This window comes from Pterocles gutturalis, unplaced genomic scaffold (assembly GCF_000699245.1).
Source record: "Pterocles gutturalis isolate BGI_N339 unplaced genomic scaffold, ASM69924v1 scaffold6411, whole genome shotgun sequence".
Classification (NCBI taxonomy): Eukaryota; Metazoa; Chordata; class Aves; order Pterocliformes; family Pteroclidae; genus Pterocles; species Pterocles gutturalis.
Window position 1 is genome coordinate 21417 of NW_010097687.1, and position 24487 is coordinate 45903.

At 41.6% G+C, this 24487-nt stretch overlaps 1 protein-coding gene across 2 annotated transcripts in view; it reads right to left on the reverse strand.

The window, feature by feature from the left end:
• RPAP1 (RNA polymerase II associated protein 1) overlaps positions 1 to 23062 on the reverse strand; it is a 34025-nt gene extending 10963 nt beyond the window's left edge. Inside the window, exons 1-16 of one of the 2 annotated variants that reach the window (XM_010083294.1) lie at positions 22828 to 23062; positions 21699 to 21847; positions 21070 to 21162; positions 19546 to 19726; positions 17322 to 17498; positions 16080 to 16286; positions 12390 to 12505; positions 11877 to 11975; positions 11318 to 11419; positions 10366 to 10533; positions 7870 to 8052; positions 5979 to 6113; positions 5631 to 5810; positions 3510 to 3667; positions 2002 to 2181; positions 1007 to 1202 (exon numbers count right to left, since the gene is read on the reverse strand). In XM_010083294.1, the coding sequence (XP_010081596.1) occupies positions 1007 to 1202; positions 2002 to 2181; positions 3510 to 3667; positions 5631 to 5810; positions 5979 to 6113; positions 7870 to 8052; positions 10366 to 10533; positions 11318 to 11419; positions 11877 to 11975; positions 12390 to 12505; positions 16080 to 16286; positions 17322 to 17498; positions 19546 to 19726; positions 21070 to 21162; positions 21699 to 21847; positions 22828 to 23017 (2514 nt within the window). In that variant the 5' untranslated portion in view covers positions 23018 to 23062. Of the gene's footprint in view, positions 1 to 1006; positions 1209 to 2001; positions 2182 to 3509; positions 3668 to 5630; positions 5811 to 5978; positions 6114 to 7869; positions 8053 to 10365; positions 10534 to 11317; positions 11420 to 11876; positions 11976 to 12389; positions 12506 to 16079; positions 16287 to 17321; positions 17499 to 19545; positions 19727 to 21069; positions 21163 to 21698; positions 21848 to 22827 lie in introns of both variants that reach the window. The other variant, XM_010083223.1, reaches the window with a different exon arrangement.
• Between the last annotated feature and the right edge of the window lie 1425 nt (positions 23063 to 24487).

A 24487-nucleotide genomic window follows, 5' to 3' on the forward strand; every position in this document is an offset into this window, starting at 1 on the left:
TAGTACAAGGGCTTAAACTATTTTGTCAGCTAGCCTTCTGGGGTATCTATAAAGGTTGAAAAGGAGTATTAACCTCCTGGTTATCCTGGTCCTCTAATGCTCCAGACCTAATGATAGCATGTGGAGGGTACTACCAGCCTTCGGAGCACTGAAGAAATCTTTGAAAGATACTGCCAGTTTCCACCCCAGCCACAACTAACAAACTCAGTTGCTTTGGCCAAGTTTCAGAGGAGCTGCAGAAGTGTGAATAACTGCAGCCATTACATTACCCCCACACTCCAAAGGCAGCTCTCCCAGGTCAGAAGTCAGGCGTATCAGCTGGGCAGCAAAGAAGAAACTTGCATTTACCTTTAGAAGATTAATCCTTCTGACCGTTAGAGTATTATCCTTCAACAGCATCGCACTGATGTGTCACCTTCAGAAAATTCACTTTAAAAGATGGTCATATTCTACAACTGTAACTGGGCTACAGAATTTGACCTCAAATGTCAGTGGGGCAGCAAATAAATTTATCTTTATTGTTTCCTATACAAAGTTCATATGGCATGACCCTCAACGCTCAATCTTCCAACCAGATTACTCCAGTGTAGCTGTCCACATGTAAGCTCTCAGACCACAGCATATGGAAAAATGTGCAACTTGATTTAGTCCACAAGGAGAAAGGGCTGCCAAACTACATTAGGTCATAGTTGCTTCATGCTTTGGATCTTTGCAGTAAATCAGAACAGTCACAGCACTACCATGTAACTTGACTGAGACTCTTGAGCCCAAAGGAAGAAAAGATGACAGTGATATTTGGTACTGCTAATGTGAAGGATTCAGCAGACTTATCTGACCCTAAATGCTATACAGCCTAGATATGAGCTGCAGTAAGCAAGATCTAGTCCTCAGCTAGATGCACCAATGTCTGTGTTTTCTAGCATTGCCTGTAAGTTCAGGTTTTCAGAGGTAATACACAAGCCGATGCTGGCGAGATGAAAAGACACCCTGTATTTTCAGGCCTTACCTGCTGGCTGCAAGCTCTGTAATAAACTCCCAGGTAGATGACATAAGTTGTGGTCAGAGGCTGCAGAGTTTGCCAAGTTTCTGTCTGGGATATTTCCTGGAGGTATTTTTTCAGACTGGTCTCAAGGAAGGGTTGTAAGCCTGACACTTGATTCCATGCTACTGGAGGAGGTGGAATCTGTTCACTATCTTCTGAGCTATTACTGAAACACAATGGAAGAATGACACAGGATAGCGAAAATGTCTCAGAAACAATTGTTTCCCTAAATCATCACTTCTAATAGCAAGATTTCCAACTGCACATAGTCTAGAAGGCAATACCCAACAACAGCCACTTGGTGAAAAAAAGTCTTTGCACATTCCCACATACCAGACCAAATCAATTTATGCAGAAAGGACAAATGCAAAATCTGCTGATGAAAGCTGAAGATTCTTCACCTGCACTACTTTGACCTTGAGCTATGCTCTAGTTTTACCAGACACACAACCTCAGTATCCATCTTCAACTAAAGAGTTTCTTGCTTTTCACCAGAAAATATACCTGTGTCTTCAGTACATCATACTGCTTTGATGTCTATCAAAACCAACAACCTCTTAATCCTGGCCCATCTTGGTCTCTGCAGAGAGGTTCTTTCCTCCAAACCTCAGGGACATTATTTTCTTTTCCCCAAAGGGAAGGTCAAAGAAACTTCCTAACTCCTTTCCGCAGGACATTTGGCTAACACTGCCCTTCTGCCTCACAGGAGTAAAAATGCAGATTTTTTTACTCCCACCTCTTACTAAGCTAGCAGGTATACAGATGTCAGACTAGATACCCCCTTCTGACCGTGTGTCAGAGGGACTGCATCCCACCATGCAGGGCTTCACATGTGGGACAGTAAACCATCCAAAAATCAAGGAAAAAAAGAAGGTGATTACCAGGTCTCCAAACCAAAGAGAGAAAAGACAGGATTCCAACTACTCAGATACATAGAACTGGTGACAGAAAGGGCATACCTGCTCAGCTTGGCCTGCAGCTCTGCCGCATAGCCTGCTGTTTGCATCACATGTGTCAGCAGAGTAACCACTGCTGTAGCTCGCTGGACAGACAACTCAATCACAGGGCTCTTCCCACAGCAAGCGCTGAGCAATTCAGGCAGGGACTGCAGTATCCTCACCAGCACAGGGTAGAGATCACTAGAACAGATGATATTGGAATAGATGAATCACAGAACAGATGAGGTTGGAAGGGGTCTCTGGCGATCATCTATAGTTCAACTCCCTGCTCAAGCCAAGTCAGATAGAGCAAGTTGCCCAGGAGCATGTCCAGTTGGATTTTGAATATCTTCAAGGATGGACAGTCCACAATCTTCCTGTGCAACCTGCTCCAGTGTTTGATCACCTTCACAGTAATTTTTTTTTCTTACACTTAAGTGAAATTTCCTGTATTTCCATCTGTGCCCATGGCTTCTTGTACTTTCACTTCGTACCACTGGAAGAACCTGGCTCTATCTTCCTTACACCCTCCCATCACAAATTTATAAAAATTGCTAAAATGAGTTATGAGAACCATCAGCACCACCAAAATAACAAAACTAAACAGACATAGAAAAAAGACTACAAAGGAAGAATACTGTCATTCCAAATTCATCTGAATGGGACCTACCTGATACTCTGCCTCCAAGCATTCCAATAATCTCTTGGAAAAACTACTTTTATTCTCTTCTTGTTTCCCTAGTTTTCAAATTCTCAGGCAAAGTATCCACAGTTATAACCATGCAACTTTAAGGAATCTTCTGCTGTTTCTCTTTTCTCAACATTATTTACAGTGCTAAAAAATTATATACAGTTTTTACTCTTTATTAACCAATACACCTGACCAGGCTGGAGAACTGGATTAGGCAGAGAATGATGTTGCAGAGAGAGAACCTCCCATCTTAAACTTAATATTGGCCTCCTTTTACTGCTCTTTAGAAGAACTCCGTAGCCATCTCTGTGCTTCTAAATCAGTGCAATTAGAGGAAAAAGGTTCAATGCTTGATGTAGGTCAGACTTATCCCAGTGCAGACCTTGATGGTCAAGCACAAGAACTTGTACTGAACTCAAAGCTGACGCAGCATGCAGAGTTTGTCTGCATCAATCCACCTCACTTCGCATGCATGCTGGTGACTGCTGCCCACAGACTGCCTTCTCGTCATCAGACCCAATCCTAGGTGTGCTGCAAACTATGTGTCATGATGTCACACAAGCACAGATTATTCATGCCTTCAAGGGGAAGAAGACAGCTCTAAAAAGCTAGGGTGATACCAATGCTCAAACACAGGAGATAAAGAATGACTAGAAAAAAGACAATACTCAACACAAATACCTTTAGAAACTCAGTTTTACTGCAGAGAAAGGGCGATAAGACTCCCTGAAGGGAGCAGAGACTGAGCCTGGAGATCCTTATATTTGCCCCTCCAGAAGAGCACGTCCATTTTCTCTGTTGTGCCCTCCACCCCCATTTCTCCAGCTCTGGACTGTACCTGTAGAGATCACAGGCCTGACCATAGCCAGCCGCCACAGCCCACAGCCGGAAGGCTTCAGTGCTTAGCCTGATGGCTTCTTCCCTTGGCAGGAGCAGATCCAGCGGGTCTTCAGCTATAAATCGACTTAACCGACTTTTCATTTCAAATTTGTTAAGCTGTAAAACAAACAAGCAAAACATAAAAGAATGGACAACAAAAAAGACAACGGAATAAGAGACAACAGTTGCACGCATCATTCCTCTGACACCAAAAGAGCTGCAGATTTCAATTCAGCTCCTTCTAAACTCCTCTTGCCCTGTTCAAATCTGTCTTTATCTCATATAATTTCAAGAAGCATACTAAAAAGGATCAATAAATGGTCAATGGCTATTAAGAGAGAATTCCTGGAAGGGAAGCCAAGGTGTTACCTAATCCATTCCTAACACAAATCAACTACACCTAAATCATTCCTGATGGAGGTTTGTCTAGCTCTTGTTTTGGATGCTCTCTGCAGCATTTAACTGATTTTAAAAAAAATATATAGCTAACCTTCTTAAGTAGTCATAAATAGAACTCTATTAGTCAAGATTACATGTAAAGATCTATCTTCTGAAAAACACTGTATACAGAAGTACTGAATTGATGCCGATATTCTTTTTCGGAGGTCACACTAAATGGCTTTCAGAGGTCCTAGAATCTAAGTCTTTCTATGATTCTGCCTTTATTTTCCAAAAAAGAGTACCTCCTGCCTATTACTTTTATAAGATTATAGAATTTTGATGCCTTGCAAATGTTCTGAGGTTATTTTAGTACTGAATTAAGCATGACATGACTCATTTGCAGTTCTCTAGAAATAATTTTTATCCTCCCCAACAACTGGGTATTTTTGCTTAACCATAAAAAAGAGCTTCTCTTTCCTTCTCCCACACATACAAAAGCTTGCGTGTGCTGTCTAAACAAATGAGATAACAATGTCTTTTTCACAACACAGGGATATATTATAGATAATTTAAAATTCAAATGCTTTAGAGACATCTTGTAGTGAAATTAATGCACACCAGCAAGAAAGCAAAGGAACTGATGAATCAAACTATGAATTCTGACACCCCTCCTACAGAACAGGGGGCAAAGTTAAATTTACTTCCAGAGGAGGAAGATGGAAGAATTTCACTGCTAGCTAAAATAAATTCCTACACTGATTATTTTGATTTAGTTTTTTATTATCTTCCATTCCCATGTTTGAGTGCCTGTAACAAGCCATATGAGAGTATAACAGAACCAAAGCCTGAGTGGTAGGAACCTTGTAAGCAATTTTTTCATGCTTTGAAACACCTGGAGTACACAAAGCCTGAAATAGAGTAAAATTCTGAGATTTTCCATTATGTTTCCGGCACCACTTAACAGCCTTTAAACATCCCACTATCCATTATCAGCACATTATTCTATGTTTTTTATAGCACAGACTGGTGTTCTTCTGCTGATGTTAGCGATTCCCCGGATGGCAATTTATCAGATGCTATTAACAATACTGAACCAAAAACCCTAAGAGGTGCTCATTGGACTGTAATGGCTGCTGCTCTTGTAGATGTTATGCATTTATAGCACCAGTGTGATGACCTGTATGAGTGAACGCAATTATCTCTGAAGTTAAAAACCTTTCCACAAGTAGATAAGAAGGGTTGGAAATACTAATAAATTATCTCAGAGTTATTAAGACAAATTAATGTCAGGAAAGCTCAACCAGGGTTGTAAAACACAAGGATAGTGATTAAAACTCTGGTTTATACAGTCCTGAGCTGCCTTTCACTGGAACATGAGAGAGTACAGAGCATCACACACCAACGTGTGCTCTGAACATCTACTGTTGGTCAGTATCACTGATCTGTGCTACATGATTTTGCATAACTGTGCTAAGTAAAGCAAAAAAAAAAATTAGACAAAAGCTTGGTACACAGCAGAAAGCATCATTGTTATGAGGCTGACAATTCCTTCAAAATACGCATATGCACCTTCTTCACAATGATTTCAGCTTCAGCTCAGAGTCACCTCCAATGAATCCTCTACCTTTACTTAGACAGTAAGGCACAGAGAACAAAGGTCTCTGCAATCAGAAAAGCTCTTAAAAAAAAAATCACTTACCAGCCTGGCTGTTGCATTTCGGCCTCCAGATGCCAATATTCGGATGAACTTCATAGCGGTGGCACAAGGAACTCCATGGAGGCTGGTGAGCAAACATCCTGGTTCAGCCACTTGGGGATCCCACCGAGTAGGGAGAAATTCCCTGACAATGGTCTCAATCAACCGAGGACAGTCAAGCAGCTGCAGAAAAACATCAGGCAGCACAAATAACTAAAGGCACGCAATTATACAGACATGCAAAACACCCAAGTTTGTCTAATCTCCTTGTCATAACTTTCCCTGTTTCTTTCTTCCCATTTCCAAACCTTTCTCTACCATTCCAGAGCTCCTGTACAACAGGTAATTCACCTGGCTGCACGCTTCAGAGGAGTGCCTTGCTATATGGGTGAGGATGTGCAGTATATCCAGCACTACTGTTGGAACAGGTCGTACCACCTCCAGGATGTACCTCAGCCGGTGCTGGATCCGTGTCTTCAAAAGTCCCTGAAAGGAAAAATAAAATAATAACAATAATATTATTATTTTAAAAGATCCATTATATTCTTAATGATTGCTCTCTGAACTGCAGTTGCTGGAAAACAAAAGCAGATTCAACTATGTGCAGAAACAAAGAGATAAGCTTCTGCAGATTTGCCAGTACACTAGCAAATGAGCAAGAGTTAGCTAAAGAGAGCAAAACAGCTGAACTTCTCTTATGAATCAGACTACTGGTGGGGTTTGGATACTTCCATTTTCCAGAGTATGAAACTGTAAGTAACAGGGAATAGGAAAACAACCTTCCCTATAACGGACTACCAAAGCCTTGGGGCTGAGAAGGGTTCTGATGCTCCTTGAATCATTTTGGCTAGACACCACCTCCACTTAATGCAGCACTGTCTGATAGGACTTGTTATGTCAGAGAAAGCTGATCAGAAGTGAAGAACAGACACCAATCCTGTTTTGCAGTAGGAAAAGAGAGATGCATAGAGATTATGTTATTTTTATTTTATGGTTCACAAAGCAGAAGACCGTGATCAGTGGTGGTGCTAGGAAACAAATCTTCCGTTTAAGTGACAGCATTATGCATTCCTACTTCTGGGAAAAGGTAACTCCACATCCCCTGAGTTTGCAGTACCAATGCTTTTAAAAAGTTGCAGTCAAGCAAGGTTGTAGTTCTAGGCCCGACTGAGTTCAGATGCTAGCTTAAATACTCCTTTTCCAACTGTGTGGAGTAATTGGGTTGTAACAGCCAATAAGCAGGAGTGAAATTGAATTTCACAACAACTGTAACAGTGGAGAATTTTATCCCAAACATCTTCTGAGTTTGGGCCACTTGGAACACACTAAAATCCCTTATGCTGAACCACGTAACTGTTTCCAGAATCACAAACCGATCTCATCTCTTCTGTCTACAACACTTTTGTTAAGCTTTTTAAACAGTGTCATCTAGTAGAATACATCTGAAATCATAAAGCCCCTAAATGAGACCAGATTCCCAGATACAGTAATTCATTTTCCCTGTGAAGCTTTTAATGAAGTGCCATTTGAACACAGGCTCAAGCACATGGACCAAGTGATGTGATCATAGGTTGTACTGATTGCAGCAGGCAAGCAAGAGAGTTGCATTAGCTCCAGCAAGGTTGGGTTTGAGATAAGATGGCTATTTTCAGGTCTCCTATCAGGAAAGTGAGATTAGGCTTAAATATGCGATGAATTCCTTCTAAATGCTCTAAGTCTTTATCCAAGAAACGCAATATGAGGAATGATATTGGGGAAATGCTAAGTAGCTACCTTATGTCAAATTCAAAAAGAATGTCATTGTACAAATCTAACTAGTTCTGAACTATCTAGTTGTAAAGCTCGTGTTTAACTTTACAGAAGTGCATACAGACACTTTAATAGTGGCTGGAACCCTCTCACTCTTAGCTCAAGTAAGTGAGCTTGAAAATCATGTCTGTATGCAGTCTTTCAGCAAGTCCTAGAAGGTCATCAGTGTGCTTGTTGCCAGTTTCCCTAGGTTAGAGATTCTTAATGATACTGAAATCACACCGGTCTAGTCTCAACATTTTTAGAGATCAATAAAATTAGCCTCCTGGTAATATACGACAGAAACATAACATCCAACAGCCAGGGAGGAGTTCTAATTCTTGCTCAGAATGTTCTTAATAGCATACACAAGGGCAGGCGTTTCAGCATCACAAACAGCCACTATGCAGAGCCCATTCTCCTAAAAAGATTTCAGGTCTAGCTCCGTGCTTACCTTTACAACATCATATCGGGCCACATCTGGATCTGGCTTGTTTTCATCCTTTAATTTTTTATCTTGAGACTTCTCTGTTCCATTTAACTCTTCCTCTTCCTCCTCTTCTTCCTCCTTCTCATTGGGGATAAAGGGGAATGCAGCCATCCCTTGGTACCATGAGAAAGTCCAATCAAGGTATTTCTAGAAGGAGAGTAAAAGTACATAAAATAAAGTTCTCACAAACTAATCATGGTAAAAAATTTTCAAGGATGCCTTTGATTACGGAATGCTTTACTGGTTCCCACCTAACCCCAGGAAAACAGGAGCACAATAAAGGGTATTCATCTACTATGAAAAAGAATTGCATTCTACCTGTACAGGGAAGTGATTTTAACCTATGGCCCACACACACTTGGGAAACCATGAAAAGCATGGTAACAGAAAAAAAAAATGGTAACATGAAAGCACAGTAACATGAAAAAGGTAACAGAAATGCAGGTAAACTGAAAAAAATTTAAGATAAAAATAAATTAATAATCCACCAAGGCTCCAGAAGTTAAACTGGAATGTGGCATGTATTGGCTCTATTCCCATTTCTGGACCTGTGTGGAACTTGGGTCACAAATAATACAGAATGATCGTGTAAAAATTAGTGTCTTAAAAGAAAGACTGCCTGGTGCATCTGGCTTTTGTTTGACACCCCTCAGCTTCAGCAAATAAAAAACCCTTTCTTTGTTCACAGCTAATGGCAGTATCAGATACTCTTGAGTTCTAGAGCAATACTGCATTAAGTGATCTTTCAACTCTTCAGAGACAGGATTGCTCCCATAGTAGACCTACTTTCCCCAAAATGTTTTGGAATATAAAACACAGTCAACCTGAATGCTTGCACTACTTAATAACTGCTTTAAATTCCCATTTCCTGAACTGGCAATCAGAAATAGCTAACACATGAGTCGGAAAATAAGTGGTAGACTTCAACTAAACCCTGAGCTGTTCTGAAAAATTTCAAATAGAAGTGCAAAGGAAGTGGAAGTTATTATCAAACATTAAAAAAAATAAATTAAAGTTGGTAAGTGAGTGAATGGCATGGTCAGAAGAGGCCTGACTTTCGGGGGTGAAGCTATGAGTCCATCTGGAATACAGCCTTCCTTCCACCAAGAGAAGGAAAAGCACAAGACAGAGTATCTGGGTCTTTGAAGGAAACAAAGAGAAAGGTGCTTCCTTCCCATAGCCATTGATGAACGAACAAAACCTTCAGACAGCATGATTCTGTGTGTGCTGATGTTCTGTGTTTATAGTGAGGACAAATCCTGTTTGTCTCACAAATCCCGGAGGCAAAAGGCCGGACTTCCAGCTCTGTCCCTTCCTCAGACACCTTTTTAAGCTCAGCAGCACAGGACTCTAGGGAGACTCTAAAGACTCTCCAAATGAGAAATATACTGACACAGCACTCACTGTGCTGCTTTCGGCATTGAGAGCGTCAGCCATCCCTGCTTATACAAGACATCACGCCACAAGCTTTGATCTGAGAATCAGAGCAGTGCAGACAGTTACAAACCAGAGTAATATCAGAAGAAAGAAAAGCACATCAAGAAGCTGATTCATAGTGTTAATTACCTACCATGGGCGGGCAAGACTCATCTAGAAGAGCACCATTAGGCTCATAGCTTAGAAAAGGAGCAAGATGTGGAGAAAGCTACCCAGTCCTTCATTTCTCTTGCCTCCCCACTAGGGGCAGCTCTAAAGGCCTGGGAGAAGTTGTAGGGGACCTCTTGTGATCTACCCACCCTTTTCTATCACCAGCCCTTTTGCAGTCTGACACAGGAGCAGCTCTCATGGAAGGAGCTTGAAACACAGCCCACAGCATGCTTTGCCTATAGTGGACTGCTTCTGTCCAACCAGAAAGACATTTTAATATCACTGCTCAGGGCTCTCTAGTATCTCTGAACACCCAAAAGAAGTTTCAACCTTCTAACAGGAGAAAAAGCATCAAGGAGAAAATAGACATATGAGAAGATGAAATTAGGTATTTATCACTGCAAGAAAAGCACATGAGAACAGTAGAAAATGGACAATAAGAGGAAAAAGAAAACAGCATCATTATGAGGTATAAGGGAAAGCAGTGAGAATATTTAATCTGTTTAGAAGCAGGAAACTACAAAGCAAGAAGCCAATGACACAAGAGGCCATAATAAAAAACTAAATTGTACACACACATTAGTGGTGGCCTGATCTAGATTGTAAAGATGTCGAAAGGAAGAGAACCTCAGCAGCCTGCACTGAATTTAATCATGGGGCAGAGCTAACTCAAAGAGAAAAGATGTCTGAATCTCTCCAACTGGGATAACACACTCCCTTGTCTGTCCCAAAGCACAGCAATGGCACTGTATTGACCATTAAGCTGACCCATCCAGCAAGACTTTATTCAAGCTACTTACCACATCTTCTCATTCTGATTCCTGTAAACAGTTCAGCATGAAATCAAACCCAGGCACGTAATGATTGTCTCACCTCATCATCAAGGGACACCAGCAGAGCCCGGAGAGCACCAACAGATGCTGCCATGACATTATCCACCGCATCATCCAGGGAGAAGCGCAGCAAGAAGAGAAACCCAGCATCAAGCAGCAGACGCAGAACGCTGCCCTTCAAGGAGGAAGCAAACTCTCCAGCCCTGGCCTGAAATGTATGTGACACAGAACCGGTGTTAAAGCTGTCTCATCTCAGCTGGGTACATCTCAACATTCTGCACATTTGCCTCTTCCCATTTCTACTGTAAAGCAGCTAAACTGTGTGCAGGTTGGGTTTTTTTTTTTTCCTTTTTCTCCTCCTTTCATTCTACAGAGGCAAGCAACTCCAGTTTCTTAATGCAGGAAACCTTTTTAAGACTGGACCCATCTTTTGACTTTACCATGTTCTGCCCCATTGTTCTTCTCAAAACCACAGTTGTTTCTTCTCTGCCTCTACTGCTGCTGGAGGGAAGGTTAGCACTTCCCTACGAGTTAGGTGGAAATGTGCACAGAAGTAAATATTCACTTTGCTTTATGCTACTGGCACATCACTCTATGAGTAGACTGGTTCATTCTCACCTCCTACAGAAAAAGCACATCATGAAGCTGGCTCAGCCAACAGGAGTGAAAGGGTCATTGCCAAGGATAGGTTTGTCACAAAAGTAAGATGAAAAAAAAACTTGTGTCCAAAGCAACAACAGAACTGAAGTCACAGCACTGCTGCAGAATAACACATGGAAGCATCTCCCTCCAGAGAAACCTGAAAGTTCGTTATGTCCCAAAACTTAACTTTCCCAACAGTAAGGAGATCCTCAGTGAAAAAGAATGCCCGGCTAGTGACCTTGCTCACCTTCATTGAATGGTAGAAAGGAAACAACTAGTAGCAAATAACGTGGGCCCTGATCCACCAGAAACTTGAATTACAGAGAGAAATTCCATGCAATGTGACTCACCTTTTGAACAATACGACCCAAGACTTGTAGAGCCAGTGTCCTCTGCTGAATTACTTGGCTGCGAGACAAATGAAAGAGCTCTTGGAGAGAATAACCAGCCCTCTAAATGGGGGAAAAAAACAAACAAAAAAAACCAACAAAAAACTCAGCCACAGGTATAAACAGGCCCCTTAAAATGAGATTAACTGTAAAACACTGCATAATGGGAGATAAACTGCAAAGCAACTTGTTTGCTGCTTAGCGACAATTGCAAAAGAGATTCTAATCATTGATGCAACAGGAGAAAACTGAAATTCTTGAGAGAAGGTTGTAGGTGCACCTTCTTCCAACAGATCCTTAACATTATTAAAGAGAAAAAGGATCAATGGAGTTTTCTGAAAGTAAAGCAGTTAATAAATGCAGACCTAACTTCTCTTCAGGAGCTTGTTTCAAAAGAAAAATCACCCGTCCACACTTCCCTAAGGTTTTTATCCCTGAAAAGCCTCAAGGCAGAAGGAATCTGCCAAATCAAACACAGAAAACTAAAATGGGTGTGCTCTTTCTACACTATTACACCTACCTCTGCCTCTTCTCCATGGTGATGGAGGCCTAGATGTGTCGGTAAATCAGCATCTGCAGGAATCAATTCTCCTTTTAAACTGAATCGAGCTTGCATCCCCTACAATAAAAGTGTGGACAGAGAAAAAGATTATTTCTATTGCCTTCCACTCCATTCATCACTTAAAATACCACATCTTACATCAGCTGCTGGAAGGTGACAGCTCAAAAACTCCCCAAGTCAGGCTTCAAATTCTTAAAAGAATTTACTCCTCTTTCCTTTTTTCTTAGCTTTCAGACCTGTTTCAACCCAGATTACCATTGCTAGTTACACTTCCTAGCTCACTTGAGCATTACTGACTGAATTGACAGGTATCATTCCACCTTGCGGAAGAAACTGGTGAAACTCTTAGCCTGATGAAATCCTACAGACTGAGTAACCAGAGGACTAGTTTTTGAAACCTTCAAAACTGTTACCACTGAGAAGCATGATCCAGATGCAAACATGAAAAATAGCAGTTTCTGTGTTACAAACCTTTTTGGTTTTCTTCTGTCGGGGTGAGGGCAAATCTTTCATCCACTCCAGCTTCTCAAACTCCACATTGTCCATGTGAATCCATTCCTTCTTGGGTTTCACAGGCAGATCATCATCTTTGCAGGGGGGAAAAAATGGCAGTCTCATCTTCCAAGGCAGGGATGAAGAAAATACTTTTCCCTCTTTACCAACCTACTTGACTTAAAGATTGCATGAAATAGAGTTTTCATGCAAAGCAAGAAGAAAACTATTTTCAAACTGGTTGTTGGCTGATGCATAAACATCAAAGGTTTAAAGGTGTTTTCATCTTTCATGAGAGGTAGAAGAGGAAGTAAACAGCACTGTAATGAAATTCACAGACAAAGCTAATTTGGGAGAAGTTGAACAGAAGTCAGGACACAAATAAGAACCAGGGCAGGAAAAAAAAAAATATATCAGCCCTACTTTTGAGAAAGCAAATTAATATCATCCAAAGAGGGGGGTGTTAGAGGAGATATGAAATGATTCAAAAGTATTAACGCAGAGAGGTCCAAGTAAATTATTGGAAGCCACTATGATTTCAGCCTAGATACACTGGAGAGAGCACAATCGTTACTATTCTTGCTTTTGTTGCATTTGCTATGCTGCTCTTTATTCTGTGTCCCCTTCTAAAGGCTTGAAGAAAAAAGATCCAAACAGCTGAAAATTTACACAGCTTGCCTGAGAAACAGCTCAGTGGACAGCTGAGCAAGAATTTCAGGGGTGCAAGTACTAAAGGAAGAAATTACTGATTTAACTTTATAAATAGCTTTGACTCAAAGAATTTGAGAAACAAGACATTTATGCCTGACATCACAAGAGTTGCCCTAGGAAAAGGCAGATCAGCATGTGGAAGAATCTCACAAGTGAAGGGCCAGGAGAGATGTAACTGGAAATTATCTGAATACTAGGAAAGGTAATGCTTTGCTACTAGGTTACTATTCCATACCAGCATGAGAAGAGATAAGAAGTCTTTGCTGTCTCAAGAAAAATGATGCGTAAGGACAGGAACAGGCAAGTCTGAGGGCATGAAAAGCAGCAGCACCACTCCTACTGGAGCAGCCCAGAACTCATTTGCATTGCAGCTATTAATTCCAGTGCTCTGGTCCTCTCTTGCAATGAACAATGAGTCCCACAGAGATGCTCTTCTTTCATCAGATCTTTTCCTGCTAATAACTGCCTGAAACCTAACCTTTTACTTTCCGACAATTAGCAGATAAACTTTCAGGAAGGACACTCATCCTTTCTAGGATAAAGCTTCACCCTTATGATCAATGTGGTATTGAGTCAGGCAAGGAACCAAGCATGGAGTTATTCTCCCCAGCGAGAAAGCTGTTCTACAGAATTTCAGCCAAAGGCTCAGCACACATTTTAGTTGAAGAGAAGGGAAAAGCATCTGAAATCTAAGAAAGTGTCATGTTTGTGGGTATTAGGTACAAAACTAGAGGAAATAAAATCATCAGAAAAATTAAATCTATTGACTTTTGTAATTCAACAAATTGTTTTCTCCTTCTCCATTAATCACCAAATTGATAGCGTTGAGTTAATCAATTACACATATTATTATATTATAGCGCTGAGTTAATCAATTAAACATATTACCACCAGCCCTTGGTATTAGGATCTTATAAACAAGAAAAGATGGATATATATTCCAAGGCATCAGCAGATTGTTCAGTTACTGAGAAATCCTTTTACAGAAACAAAAGATGACAGTGTGAATGCAACATTTATACTGAACTTTTTCAGAATTGGATTACATTAAATGTTACCACCCAACCTCTTCCCTTTCTGCTTTGCTTCCCCTTTTGTCCTGGGGCCAGAACTTACTTTTCCATTTGATAAGATTACAAGTTGCTGGATAAAGGCTTCACCATCTTGTTTTTTAGAAACACTAGTCTTTGATCTCATTAGAGAGGCAGGTTTGACTTTTGAGCAATCCCACTGCTTTGTGTCATCATCCTCTCCCTGGGAAAATTCAGAATGACAGTTTCCACTGGGTTATTCATGATGAGTTCACTTCTGAGCTCAAACAGATGCAAAATCCCAACACTAAGTGCTAACGTCAAATTAATATTTTACATCTCCTGTTGGCCAAGATGGGCTGCAGGCATAAACTCAGGTGATGGAAATGCCTCCCTTGGTTTTATAACAGTTTTCCAGCTCATCCTTTCTTTGTTATTTCAAATATCCTGGGAAAACTCCTCTTCTCCTTTCCTGTGTAATCTCTCATGGGAAGCAAAACACGCTGTCAGCACACAACGCTCTGAACACTGAGCTATTCCCAAGAGCACTACTACAATCTTTTTCAGTCTCTATAGGCTGAACAACCTGGTTCTGTTGCTCCCCACAGGTCAAATAATGTCACTTATTCTGGTGCTACTTGTGCATTTGATTGTTCTGTAACTAAAAAGAAATAAAAATAGTCCTTTCGATTAAGACGGATTTGTGGAAAAGTAAAACTTGGGGAGAAACAGGACTGTTCAGTGAAGTGTTTTCCTCAATATGAGAATAACCAGCTTCCTTTGTCCTGCACATGTACACACACAGACTCACAGGCTCATCCCTCTCATCAGAAAAATGTTAAATGGCTGTTATCTCTCGTAAACACTCAGCTGAAATCCAGAAGTGATTCAGAGACCTCTTTAATCAGCCTGCATGTTGCACCGGGACACAAAGAATGCATCAGAAGCAAGGATCAAGCGATGGAGACAGACAAAAATTGACATGAAATTGGGGGAGAAGCATGCTAACAAGGGAGACATGCTACAAACAAAAGTGTGGGAAAGATGAGAATGCGAGCCTAAAATCGCAACAGAGAAAAAGTGGCTAAAGAAAAAACAGCAGTGAGGAAAGTGACAAGAGTAGAAGCTTAAGGAGAAAACAGTTCTTTTATCTGCCATGAGAATATATGAGTTGCTCTAGCTGCTGAGGATAAAGCAGCTTTCTCCTCATACAGGCATATACTCAGTATTGAAGAGTTCTGTCCCAAGAGACAACAGCTCTGCACAATTCTTCCAAAAAAGCAAAAGAACACTCTAACCTTAATATTTCCCTCCATCCACAGCACAAAAGAACAGTATCCTGCGGAAATCACCACGTGGGCTCTGAGATACAAGCCACAGAGTGGGGCCATGAGGAGCAGTGTCACTGTAAGATGTACAAGTGCTGTATGAGCAATTTCCCTGCAGTGAGATTGACTGATGTCTCCCCACTATCCTCTGAGCAAATCACTAACTCTTACCTATCCAACACCCTCTTGTCCCTAACCAGTCCCAGTTAAAATAAATTATTCAAGCAGCAGCCGAATCTCACTACCACATTCTTCTGTTTCCTTGTTCACACAACTGAACAGAAGGGCAACAATGCCTACTGTTGAAAACATTTTCCCTTCAGAGACCTCAGAACAAATTTCAAAAACAAAGCAAGACCTTCTGCTGAAAAGCTCACCTCCATTACTGTGTATCACCCCTCCAATCTATGGAGCCCATCTAGAAACAACAGGTATCCTTTCTCGAACCCAAAAGTATATGTATTTTTTAAATATCATGACAAAATTCTGAGTTGGATAACTAACAAAGTGCCACATCAATCCAGTCCAGACTGATGCAAACACCATACAAATCTTATATTTATGTTCAAAATATCAACAACATGCACTTTGTTTCTTACCTGTGATTTCTACCTTCATATTTTCTTCCTTCCTTACAGATTCTTCCATACCAAACTCCTGCATGGAAAGAGAGGATTCTACACCATGCTGAGCCACAGGCAGAGATTCCACAAACGCCTCTGGTCTGTTCTGTTCCATTTTTAATTCCTTTTTCTGGCCTTCACTGCCACCACGTCGTGACTTTAAGAAAGCAACTAAACTGGGATCTGCAAGTATTGACAAAGAGACAGACAGAGAAGTGACAGAAGGTCTCAAAATAGTTGGTATGGCTATAGCTCCTGCTACTTATATTTTAGACTTTTAATTCCCATTCCACATGCCCTCTTCTTCTGTACCATCACTTCTCTTCAAACTGCTTTATGACCTCTTGAGCACGTAAGCTGGGTACAACTGACCAGTGAGGCGACACCAGAGAAAGAGCTGGTAAATGTCTTTCAAAGTAAAGCAACCACAAAAATTCCAGTTATTCTTACAGCTGACAAATAAAAAGATAACTGTTTCTTTCACCCTCACTGCCACTGAAAAGACACATCCAAACAAGACTATTCATTGTGGAGAGAATTCTGGTCTGTGAGTCATGAGAGGAACCCAGGTCTGACAGTTTGCCTACCCTGCCTGTGGACCCGCTCAGTGGCATCAATCTGAACACTACAAGATTAAACGGAACAAACACCACAAAAAAGAATTACTTGCTCTTTATTGAATTGAACTAGTGTTGCAGTGCATGGTTTAGATATTATGTAAGGAGAAGGAGACCTTGTTTGTTCTGAACTGACTCCCCATCCTGAGAGTCAATTATGGTCTGAAAACATCCAGAAAAGAGACATAGCCATTCTCTTCATGCTTTGGAGAAGAGGAATATTTGGGAGGCAGGGGTGTTTTGAAGGACAGATAATATTCCTATGGCTCTAAAATAGGAAAATGACAGATGATCATCATTTTACTTTCAGAGCTGCTACAGATACCCCTCATCATTTTTGATGGAGTGCACTTTCTCTCCAAATACTCTTCATCTAGAAAATGATGTTGCAACACTTATGCCAGAGGTGAACAGTAAGACCCTGTGCATCATGCCCCTAAAAGGTACAGAGGCACTCCAATAAGCAGCGTCAGACATGTATAAAGTAACAGAATATAACGCCTACATTGGTTATTCATTCTTTGGAGGACAAAGGATAAGCAACTCAGAAATGCTCTGTACCTGACAGAATTCACCTGAATTCACCCTGGGAAGCACATACCCATTTGAGCCAGAAGCCTTTCCTGCTCCTGCAGGATCTCTTCCTCAGACATGGACTGCATCTTCTCCAAGTTCTCTTTGTGAATAGCTTGAGCTTCCTGCTCACTCTTTTGGCCTCCAAGACCTTCTCCCGTTATGAGACAAGGCCGCTGAGAGGTCAAAAAGTCACCAGCTTTATCTATAAGATCCAGCAGAGAAAGCAGTTAGTGATTTAAGTGTCTATAGCATTATGAATGCATCTCAATTTTGTTATTACCAGGCTTGCATAATTTCTTTTTTTTTTTTTTTGACCTTGGTAGCCAAGCTAAAATAGAAGTAACAAAGTTTAGTTTAGCTTCAAACTAAACTAAAATATTTGGGCTTCTATCCCATGTCACAACAAAACATTTCCACCTTGTTTCTTTGGAGTTTGAGGAGGTATAGGGGGAAATAAATTTTGTTTCTTTAATGCAAAGCAATTACAAGAAAATGTAAACTGGAGCATAATTCACAATTGATGAGTCAGAGCATTCTTACAAGTTATTGAATACTAGATTCTTTCTCTGCCCAAAACCACCTGACCCACATTTGTATGGCAGCTGAACCATGACCTAATAAATATCTGTTGAATAAGACAGACAATTAAAATTATTAGGTAAACCAGTTTCTGGAGTGATACAGGATCCATTCTCAACACAGGCATGTTTGCTTCTAACAATGTCCTGTATTCATCTTTAAGGGTTAAATGGATAAGAAGTTCCAGCAGGGGGACATTTTTCCTACCCTGAATAAAATCAAGTCTCCTTTATGAGCTGATCTAAATCCTTTCTAAAGGCTCATTTAACTCTAGCAGCAGGGTAACATGCTCCTTTGTTCAGAGTGAGACCCTCCAGCTGTCCTGTAGCCTACTACTACACAAGGACCTGACTTAGTGGCTTTATTCCTTACATTTTGTTCCTACACTCCATACAGTGACTTGGAACATCACTATGAACATCCCTGCGACCCTAAACCAGCCAACCCTGAAAGCATCAAACCCCTGTTCAAACTGCAGTAATGACATCATAATTTCAGTAAGGTCTGATGTCATTTCCACAGCAGTTGTCTTGCATCTTGATCAGAAAGAGATGAGAAGACAGAATGACCTGGTAAAATATTCAGTAAGCTTCCCACCATCAGCAACTAAGCCAAGGTTTACCAGGCACAAATACTTTGTTACTACAAGAAATGGAGCTCCCCCTCTTCTCTTGCTTCTAGCGATCCTGCCACAACAATCTTGTGGAGGAGGCCAAGCCATTTTCTGATCCCTCCATTGTGCTCCTACACTTGAGAAGCATTCTCCTTCGTAAGGACGACACCTACAGGGCTGCTGAATTTCCCTTTGAGATTTCTCAGACAGAAGTACACATGCACAATTGTAACAGGATACACTGTAAGCACAGTATATCAATGTGATGGTAGATTTGTGCGTGCACAGGACACCTGGGGGTTCTCTTACCAATTCTCTGACAGAGGTCAGGACATACAGAAACCTCAGCCAAACCGTCATAACCCTCACATGACATCTGGCCTCTATTTCAATGTGAAAAAGAGAGTGTCAGGGAAAAACTCAGACAGAATGGTGGTGCTAAGCAAATAGGATGGCCTGAAACAAAAAGAAAAAAAGCCTGGAGATGCTGGTACCAGTTGAATTGGTTTCATCTTTCCTTGTCACGTTGCTGTCAGACAAGTAACTGCTGGAGGTGGCACTGACTCATCAGCCCTGCCACACAGCATTCCTTATGGAGTAAAGCCACTGTCTCATGGCAGCGGATCTGGTGACAGAAAACTGAGCTTTCTGCTTCTAAGTAGCAGCGAGAACCTGTATTACACTGGTCTCAAACATGTTCATCAGACACAAAAACCCTCTTCCTGGAATTGTGGAAATCAACAATTAAACAAGAAAAACTTTACATATAACAAACAGAGAAGAAAAGGAGGACGAAAACCTTGAAAAATAAATCTGTTTGGCCCTGTGTGATGCAAAAGGGAGATCAGTGAGAAAGCTAACCTAATTTTTAGAACGTTAATTTGGGCGTCAGGCCATTTCAAATCCTTGTCACACCAAAGACATTCCAAATGACCTTGAGATTCCTGAACTGAGGACAACAGTGCTACCCTATTTTAAAAACAAGTTGCACTGATGTTATGATTACTAAGGCTGTGTAAATACAGTAGGCTGGATAAGCAGAACCTTCTCCACTTACCACCTCTGATGCTGGGGAGAGGAGCCTCTGCTGTTGATCCTTCAGGATCCAGGGCACCCGGAGCAGCTGATCTTATTTGCAGGCACTCGGCAGGAGAGGGAGCTGTTGCTGCCTTTTCAGCAGCTCTTCTCGCTGCCATCTTTTGTGCAAAGATGCTTCTTTTTCCAGATCCCACCTTCACCTGCAAACAGAGAAGCCACTTTCCTCAACAGTCTCCCCCGCACACCTGCCACTAACAAGTGTATAGATCTGATCCTAAAGAGACCCTCAGATCAGACTTTGGAACATGACACAAAGAAGCTGCTGGCAGCCACCTGCCCTTTTCTGTGCATGTGCTATTCCTTTTTTAACACACAGTTTAATGCCAGGACAAAGAGACGAAAACATTAATATTTTTGCTACCTAGAGAAGGAAGATGATTAATTATAACTGAATTTCAGCTAGGCAAGCACACCTAAAATATCACCAAACACAACAGTTCCAGCTTCCCTGCTGTTTGGAAACCCCGCATAGCTGAATACTTTGCATTTCTGAGGATAAATGGGGCTGTACTGTACTGTGCTCACCACATGCTTGGAACAGGCTTCTTATAAGGTGATTAGAGAGCAGCAGGGTGAAGAGATTAACACAGTAAGAAGTGGGAAAGTGGTGCTAAAATAATCCTGACTGAATTACTGTGCTGCTTGCCTAGGCAATGGAAGGGCAGGGCTCTGAACAGTCTTGCACAGGATGCACAGGAAATCCAAAGCAGACTAAGCAAAAAAACTCTTGCACGTCCTCAGTCCAAAGAAGCTTAAAAGGCAGTCTAAACATTTGGTAGCTGCTTTGTGTACACATGCACCAGGTAAACAGAACTAGTAGTTTAAAAAGTATTACTCTTTCCTTTCAAAAAAGCTGTCCTTCAAAATAAGCTACCTCTTCAAAGCACCCACAGCTATCAATCACATACCAGTTCCCAGCATTTGACTCCCACTCAGCTAGCAGTTCTTGCTACTACAGCAACAACTCATGACAACAGCCATGGCTCCCAGCTTTACAGCCTCAGGAAAAAAAATTGTGTCAAAATCCAAAAAGCTGTGAAAGACAATCTGTGCAACCATTCCCCAGTATGATGCCAGGAGGAATCAAGGCACAACTTCAGTAAGTAAAGACTTAATCAAACCTGGTGGACAAATTAACAGTGATTGTTCCTCAAATTAAAACAAGCAGAACAGGATCAATTCTATTACAACAGTGCAGATTTGATCCACCTCACTAAGGAAGGGGATCGCTTTTTTACCTAAACCAAAAAGACTCATGTTATTTAACTGCAGGGTATGGACTGCCTACTTGATGGCAGGTTGGTAGGAGAACTCTCTCCTATGCTAAGGTGGTAATACCAGAGATATGTTGAGCCATCCCCCTAATCTCCAACATGCCAAGTCACTTATTCTGAGCCCTACCACCCACCAAGAATCAGGCTTTGTAGTGGGGAAGTTTTAATAGTTAATGAAGGTAGCATGAAACAGCTGCTCCCAATCTTACCTCACTTTTTATCTCAGAGCGGTGAAACGTCCTTGGAAATGGGTCTCCCGTGGGCACTGGCACGGTCACTGCTACTGCACTTGTGTCTCGTTCCTGCAGCAAAAAATTCAGACCCTGTAGAAACCACTGCAACACCCAGGCATGTTTATACCATTTAGCAAAGAGTGGACTCAAAATCTCTCAGCTCTGCAGCTCACAAGCTGTCTGCCACATTGCTGTCAGACTCGGAGTACCTTGTGCTTATTTAGAGCCAAAGTGAGGCTATTTTCCAAAAAGCTGGGCTGCCAAACTCCACACACCACTCAAAGAATAAAATAAAGAAAACCTGGGCCAATGCAGAGCAATGAGAACATCTCTCTTAGAAAGTCCAGAAACTCACATGTGCCTGCATGCAAGCAGTGTGACCTGTAGGCAGTCTGGACTGGAGAGCAGATTCAAACCGTACTTAACTGATAGCAAAAAATACACCCAAAGAGCTTTTTCTTTCAAGGTGCTCCAGAACACTGGTCTACAACTGCTTCGTTACACTGTAGAAACAAAAAGCAGCAACAGAACCCTTCATCCCTGCCCACTGCCTGGTTCACAGCATTCAGAAATACACTAGACCATCACATAAACACCAGACATACAATAATTTTGCTGAAGACTGCTGTAATGTGTTGATCATGACGCTCAAGTCTTTCCTCTGGATCTTCATCCTCAAAGTGGACACAGGCACTTTTGATCTTGGACTTTTTTGGAGGAGCTGGAGTTAGAGGTGGGAGAATATCAGGAATATCTGGAGAGGGGTAATAATTAAAAAAAAAAGCAGTCAAGTTACTCAAATACAACTACTGTGCAATAGGTGCTAGGTCAAAGCCTTCCTAATAGCAACTATTATTGCTTCGCTGAGAAACAAAGATGGGGAAGCAATAAGACAATTAAAGAGTCCTCTGTCTCTGACTTGCACTGGGTAGTGGAGAGAAGCATGCTACATTTATTACTTATGTATCAGCACCAAAGTCTTTTTAAAAGAGCTGCATAGGCAGGAAAGGGTACTGAGACCTGACTGCAAGTATAAAGGGAAAAAGCAAGGCTGCACAGAAAAAAATAGTATTCTTGCAGGTTGTGTTCAGGCACAGGAAAGCATACTTCCACTGCCAACTCTAACAGTGAGTGATTTGTATGATCATGAGCAAGTCAAGGCCACCTTTTCACTATCTATAAGCTGGGATCATATTTCCTCACGTGGAACCAAGCACCACAGGATTTAAATTGTTGCTTTTAAGAAAGCAACTTGAGCTTCTGAGACTGTTAAGCACATGACAGAAGTGTTACAGTTCCTACTGATAGAGGAAAACAAAACTGTAGGAAGGAGGCTTATCAAGCCAGATGTGGTGGCTGAAAGCTGGAGCTGTTAGCAGAGCTAAATCTCAAAGACACTGAGAACAGGGTCTGGATAGTTGGCAAAATAAGCACTGAGTGCCCAATGTGTACAAATCACAGAAAGCACCTCTTGCACTGAGGCTGGCAAGGTGTCACAGACAGCTGATAAATGTAGACAAAGGCAGTGTGTCGGAAGGGTGGTTCTACTGGATGCTATTAATATTGGACCAGTGCATTTTCCAACAAGGCTACGAGCAAACAATACTGCAAGGAGGACACACACATGCAGGGCAATAGCAACACTGGGTTGAGAGGAAGGTGAAAGGGTAAGCACTGAGGAACACTGAAAAGAACAGAGAAACCTAATTCAAAGAACTCCACAAGGGAAATTACCATCCAACAGGACTACATCCTTGCGGCCCTGCAGTGGGGGTCTCTCAGCATCTGTGCTCCCTTCCTCCCCTTTCCTTTTGTCTGCTTTCTTCACAATCTTTACTGCAGGTGAAGCTCTGGAAGCCAGGAACTGGTTTTGAAAGTGCAGCAGGTCTGCCTCGGACTCCCCAGGCTTTGGTCTTGACAACATCCTGCTTTCTTGCTCTCACAGCCCAGCCCTGTGTGCTGTTCACACGGAACCTATCGAAGACATGGAAAACTGGTTACAGAATTGGATTTCCTGGGGAGAGCATGGGAACAGCAAGGGAAAACTATTCATTTTTGTCCCACTCTGCTGTTCCTGTACATACTGCAGCCGCCCTACTTCAGGATCACCCCAGGACACAACTAGTTGTACCAGAGTCCCAGACAAACTGTTTACCTTGTTCTTCATCACCGAACAACACTCTACCAGACAAGCCAACACCTGGTCTACCAGCCAGCTGGGAGCAGAATGGCATCCATCCAGCAAAAAGCCAGCCAACAAGTGTATCCCTGCCAGAATGCCAACAACACAGCCTTGGGTTTGCAGAGCCAGAGAAGCACCTGGTCCAAGACAACAGATTTTACTTACTCTGATATCAACACCAACCAAGAACATCAGAGGCACACTATCATGCAAACCTTCCCCTACCAGCACACAGTCTTCTCAGGATCCTAGCATTAGCATCCATCAGGATGCAAGAGCCTGTCCATGTAGATTTGGACACTGCACTCACTCTCACCAACTCTGTTTGCTCTCCTTCTCACTCAAACCTCCCAAGTGAAAAAGTTCTTTACCTAGTCCTCCTGGTTTAGTTTTCTGTCATTCTTTCCCTGCCCTCTTATTGGCAGTAGCCATGCTATTTCCAAGCATTTTCATTCACCACCCAGGCCAGTTTTTGGGTTGAAAGCTAAGGGTAGTATTTATTAAGAATTTTACCTCTGTGCACATGAGAACTTACTAAGAAGGTAACTATTCCACCTCCCATCTACTGAGCATTAAAATATTCGTATTACTCCCCACCTCTTATTCCCACAGCCCCAGACTGTCAATCCATTTCTTGCAGGCAGCAAGTAAAGTGTTTGCAACTACATTTCACACTAATGTAATCACTGATCAGCACTAATGCTACAGACCTGACACCCTCCCACACTTGGTATGTTGAAATATTTTGTACATATTTAATCTCTTCCACTTTAAAAAGCCCACCAGGACTCAGTGATGACTTATTGTGAAGTTGGAAAGGAAAGTGGACATGGATTTTCAAAACTACAATTATCCGCCATATGGATAGGCTATATGCATGAGAAAATGCAAAGCTTGGAAGTGAATCTCTGTCTTAAATCTCAGATCAAAACAAAGTTCAATCATTGTGCAGGCACAGCCACTGCCCTGAAGCCAATGTTTTGTCTTTTGCTATTATCATACTTTATTGTAAAATATGTGGGGAGATACCTTGTGGGAAGGATGCTAACAGACAGAAGAATTAATCCATGCGGTAGTTATGACCTTCATTTTGAACATTTATACCATTTTCAGGGTTCTCATACCTGAGCAAGGCTAGCTGGATGTGATGCTACTGGTTCTAAGAGCACAAAGAGGTCCAGGGAGTTTTCCATTTGGTTGTTGCTTTTTTAA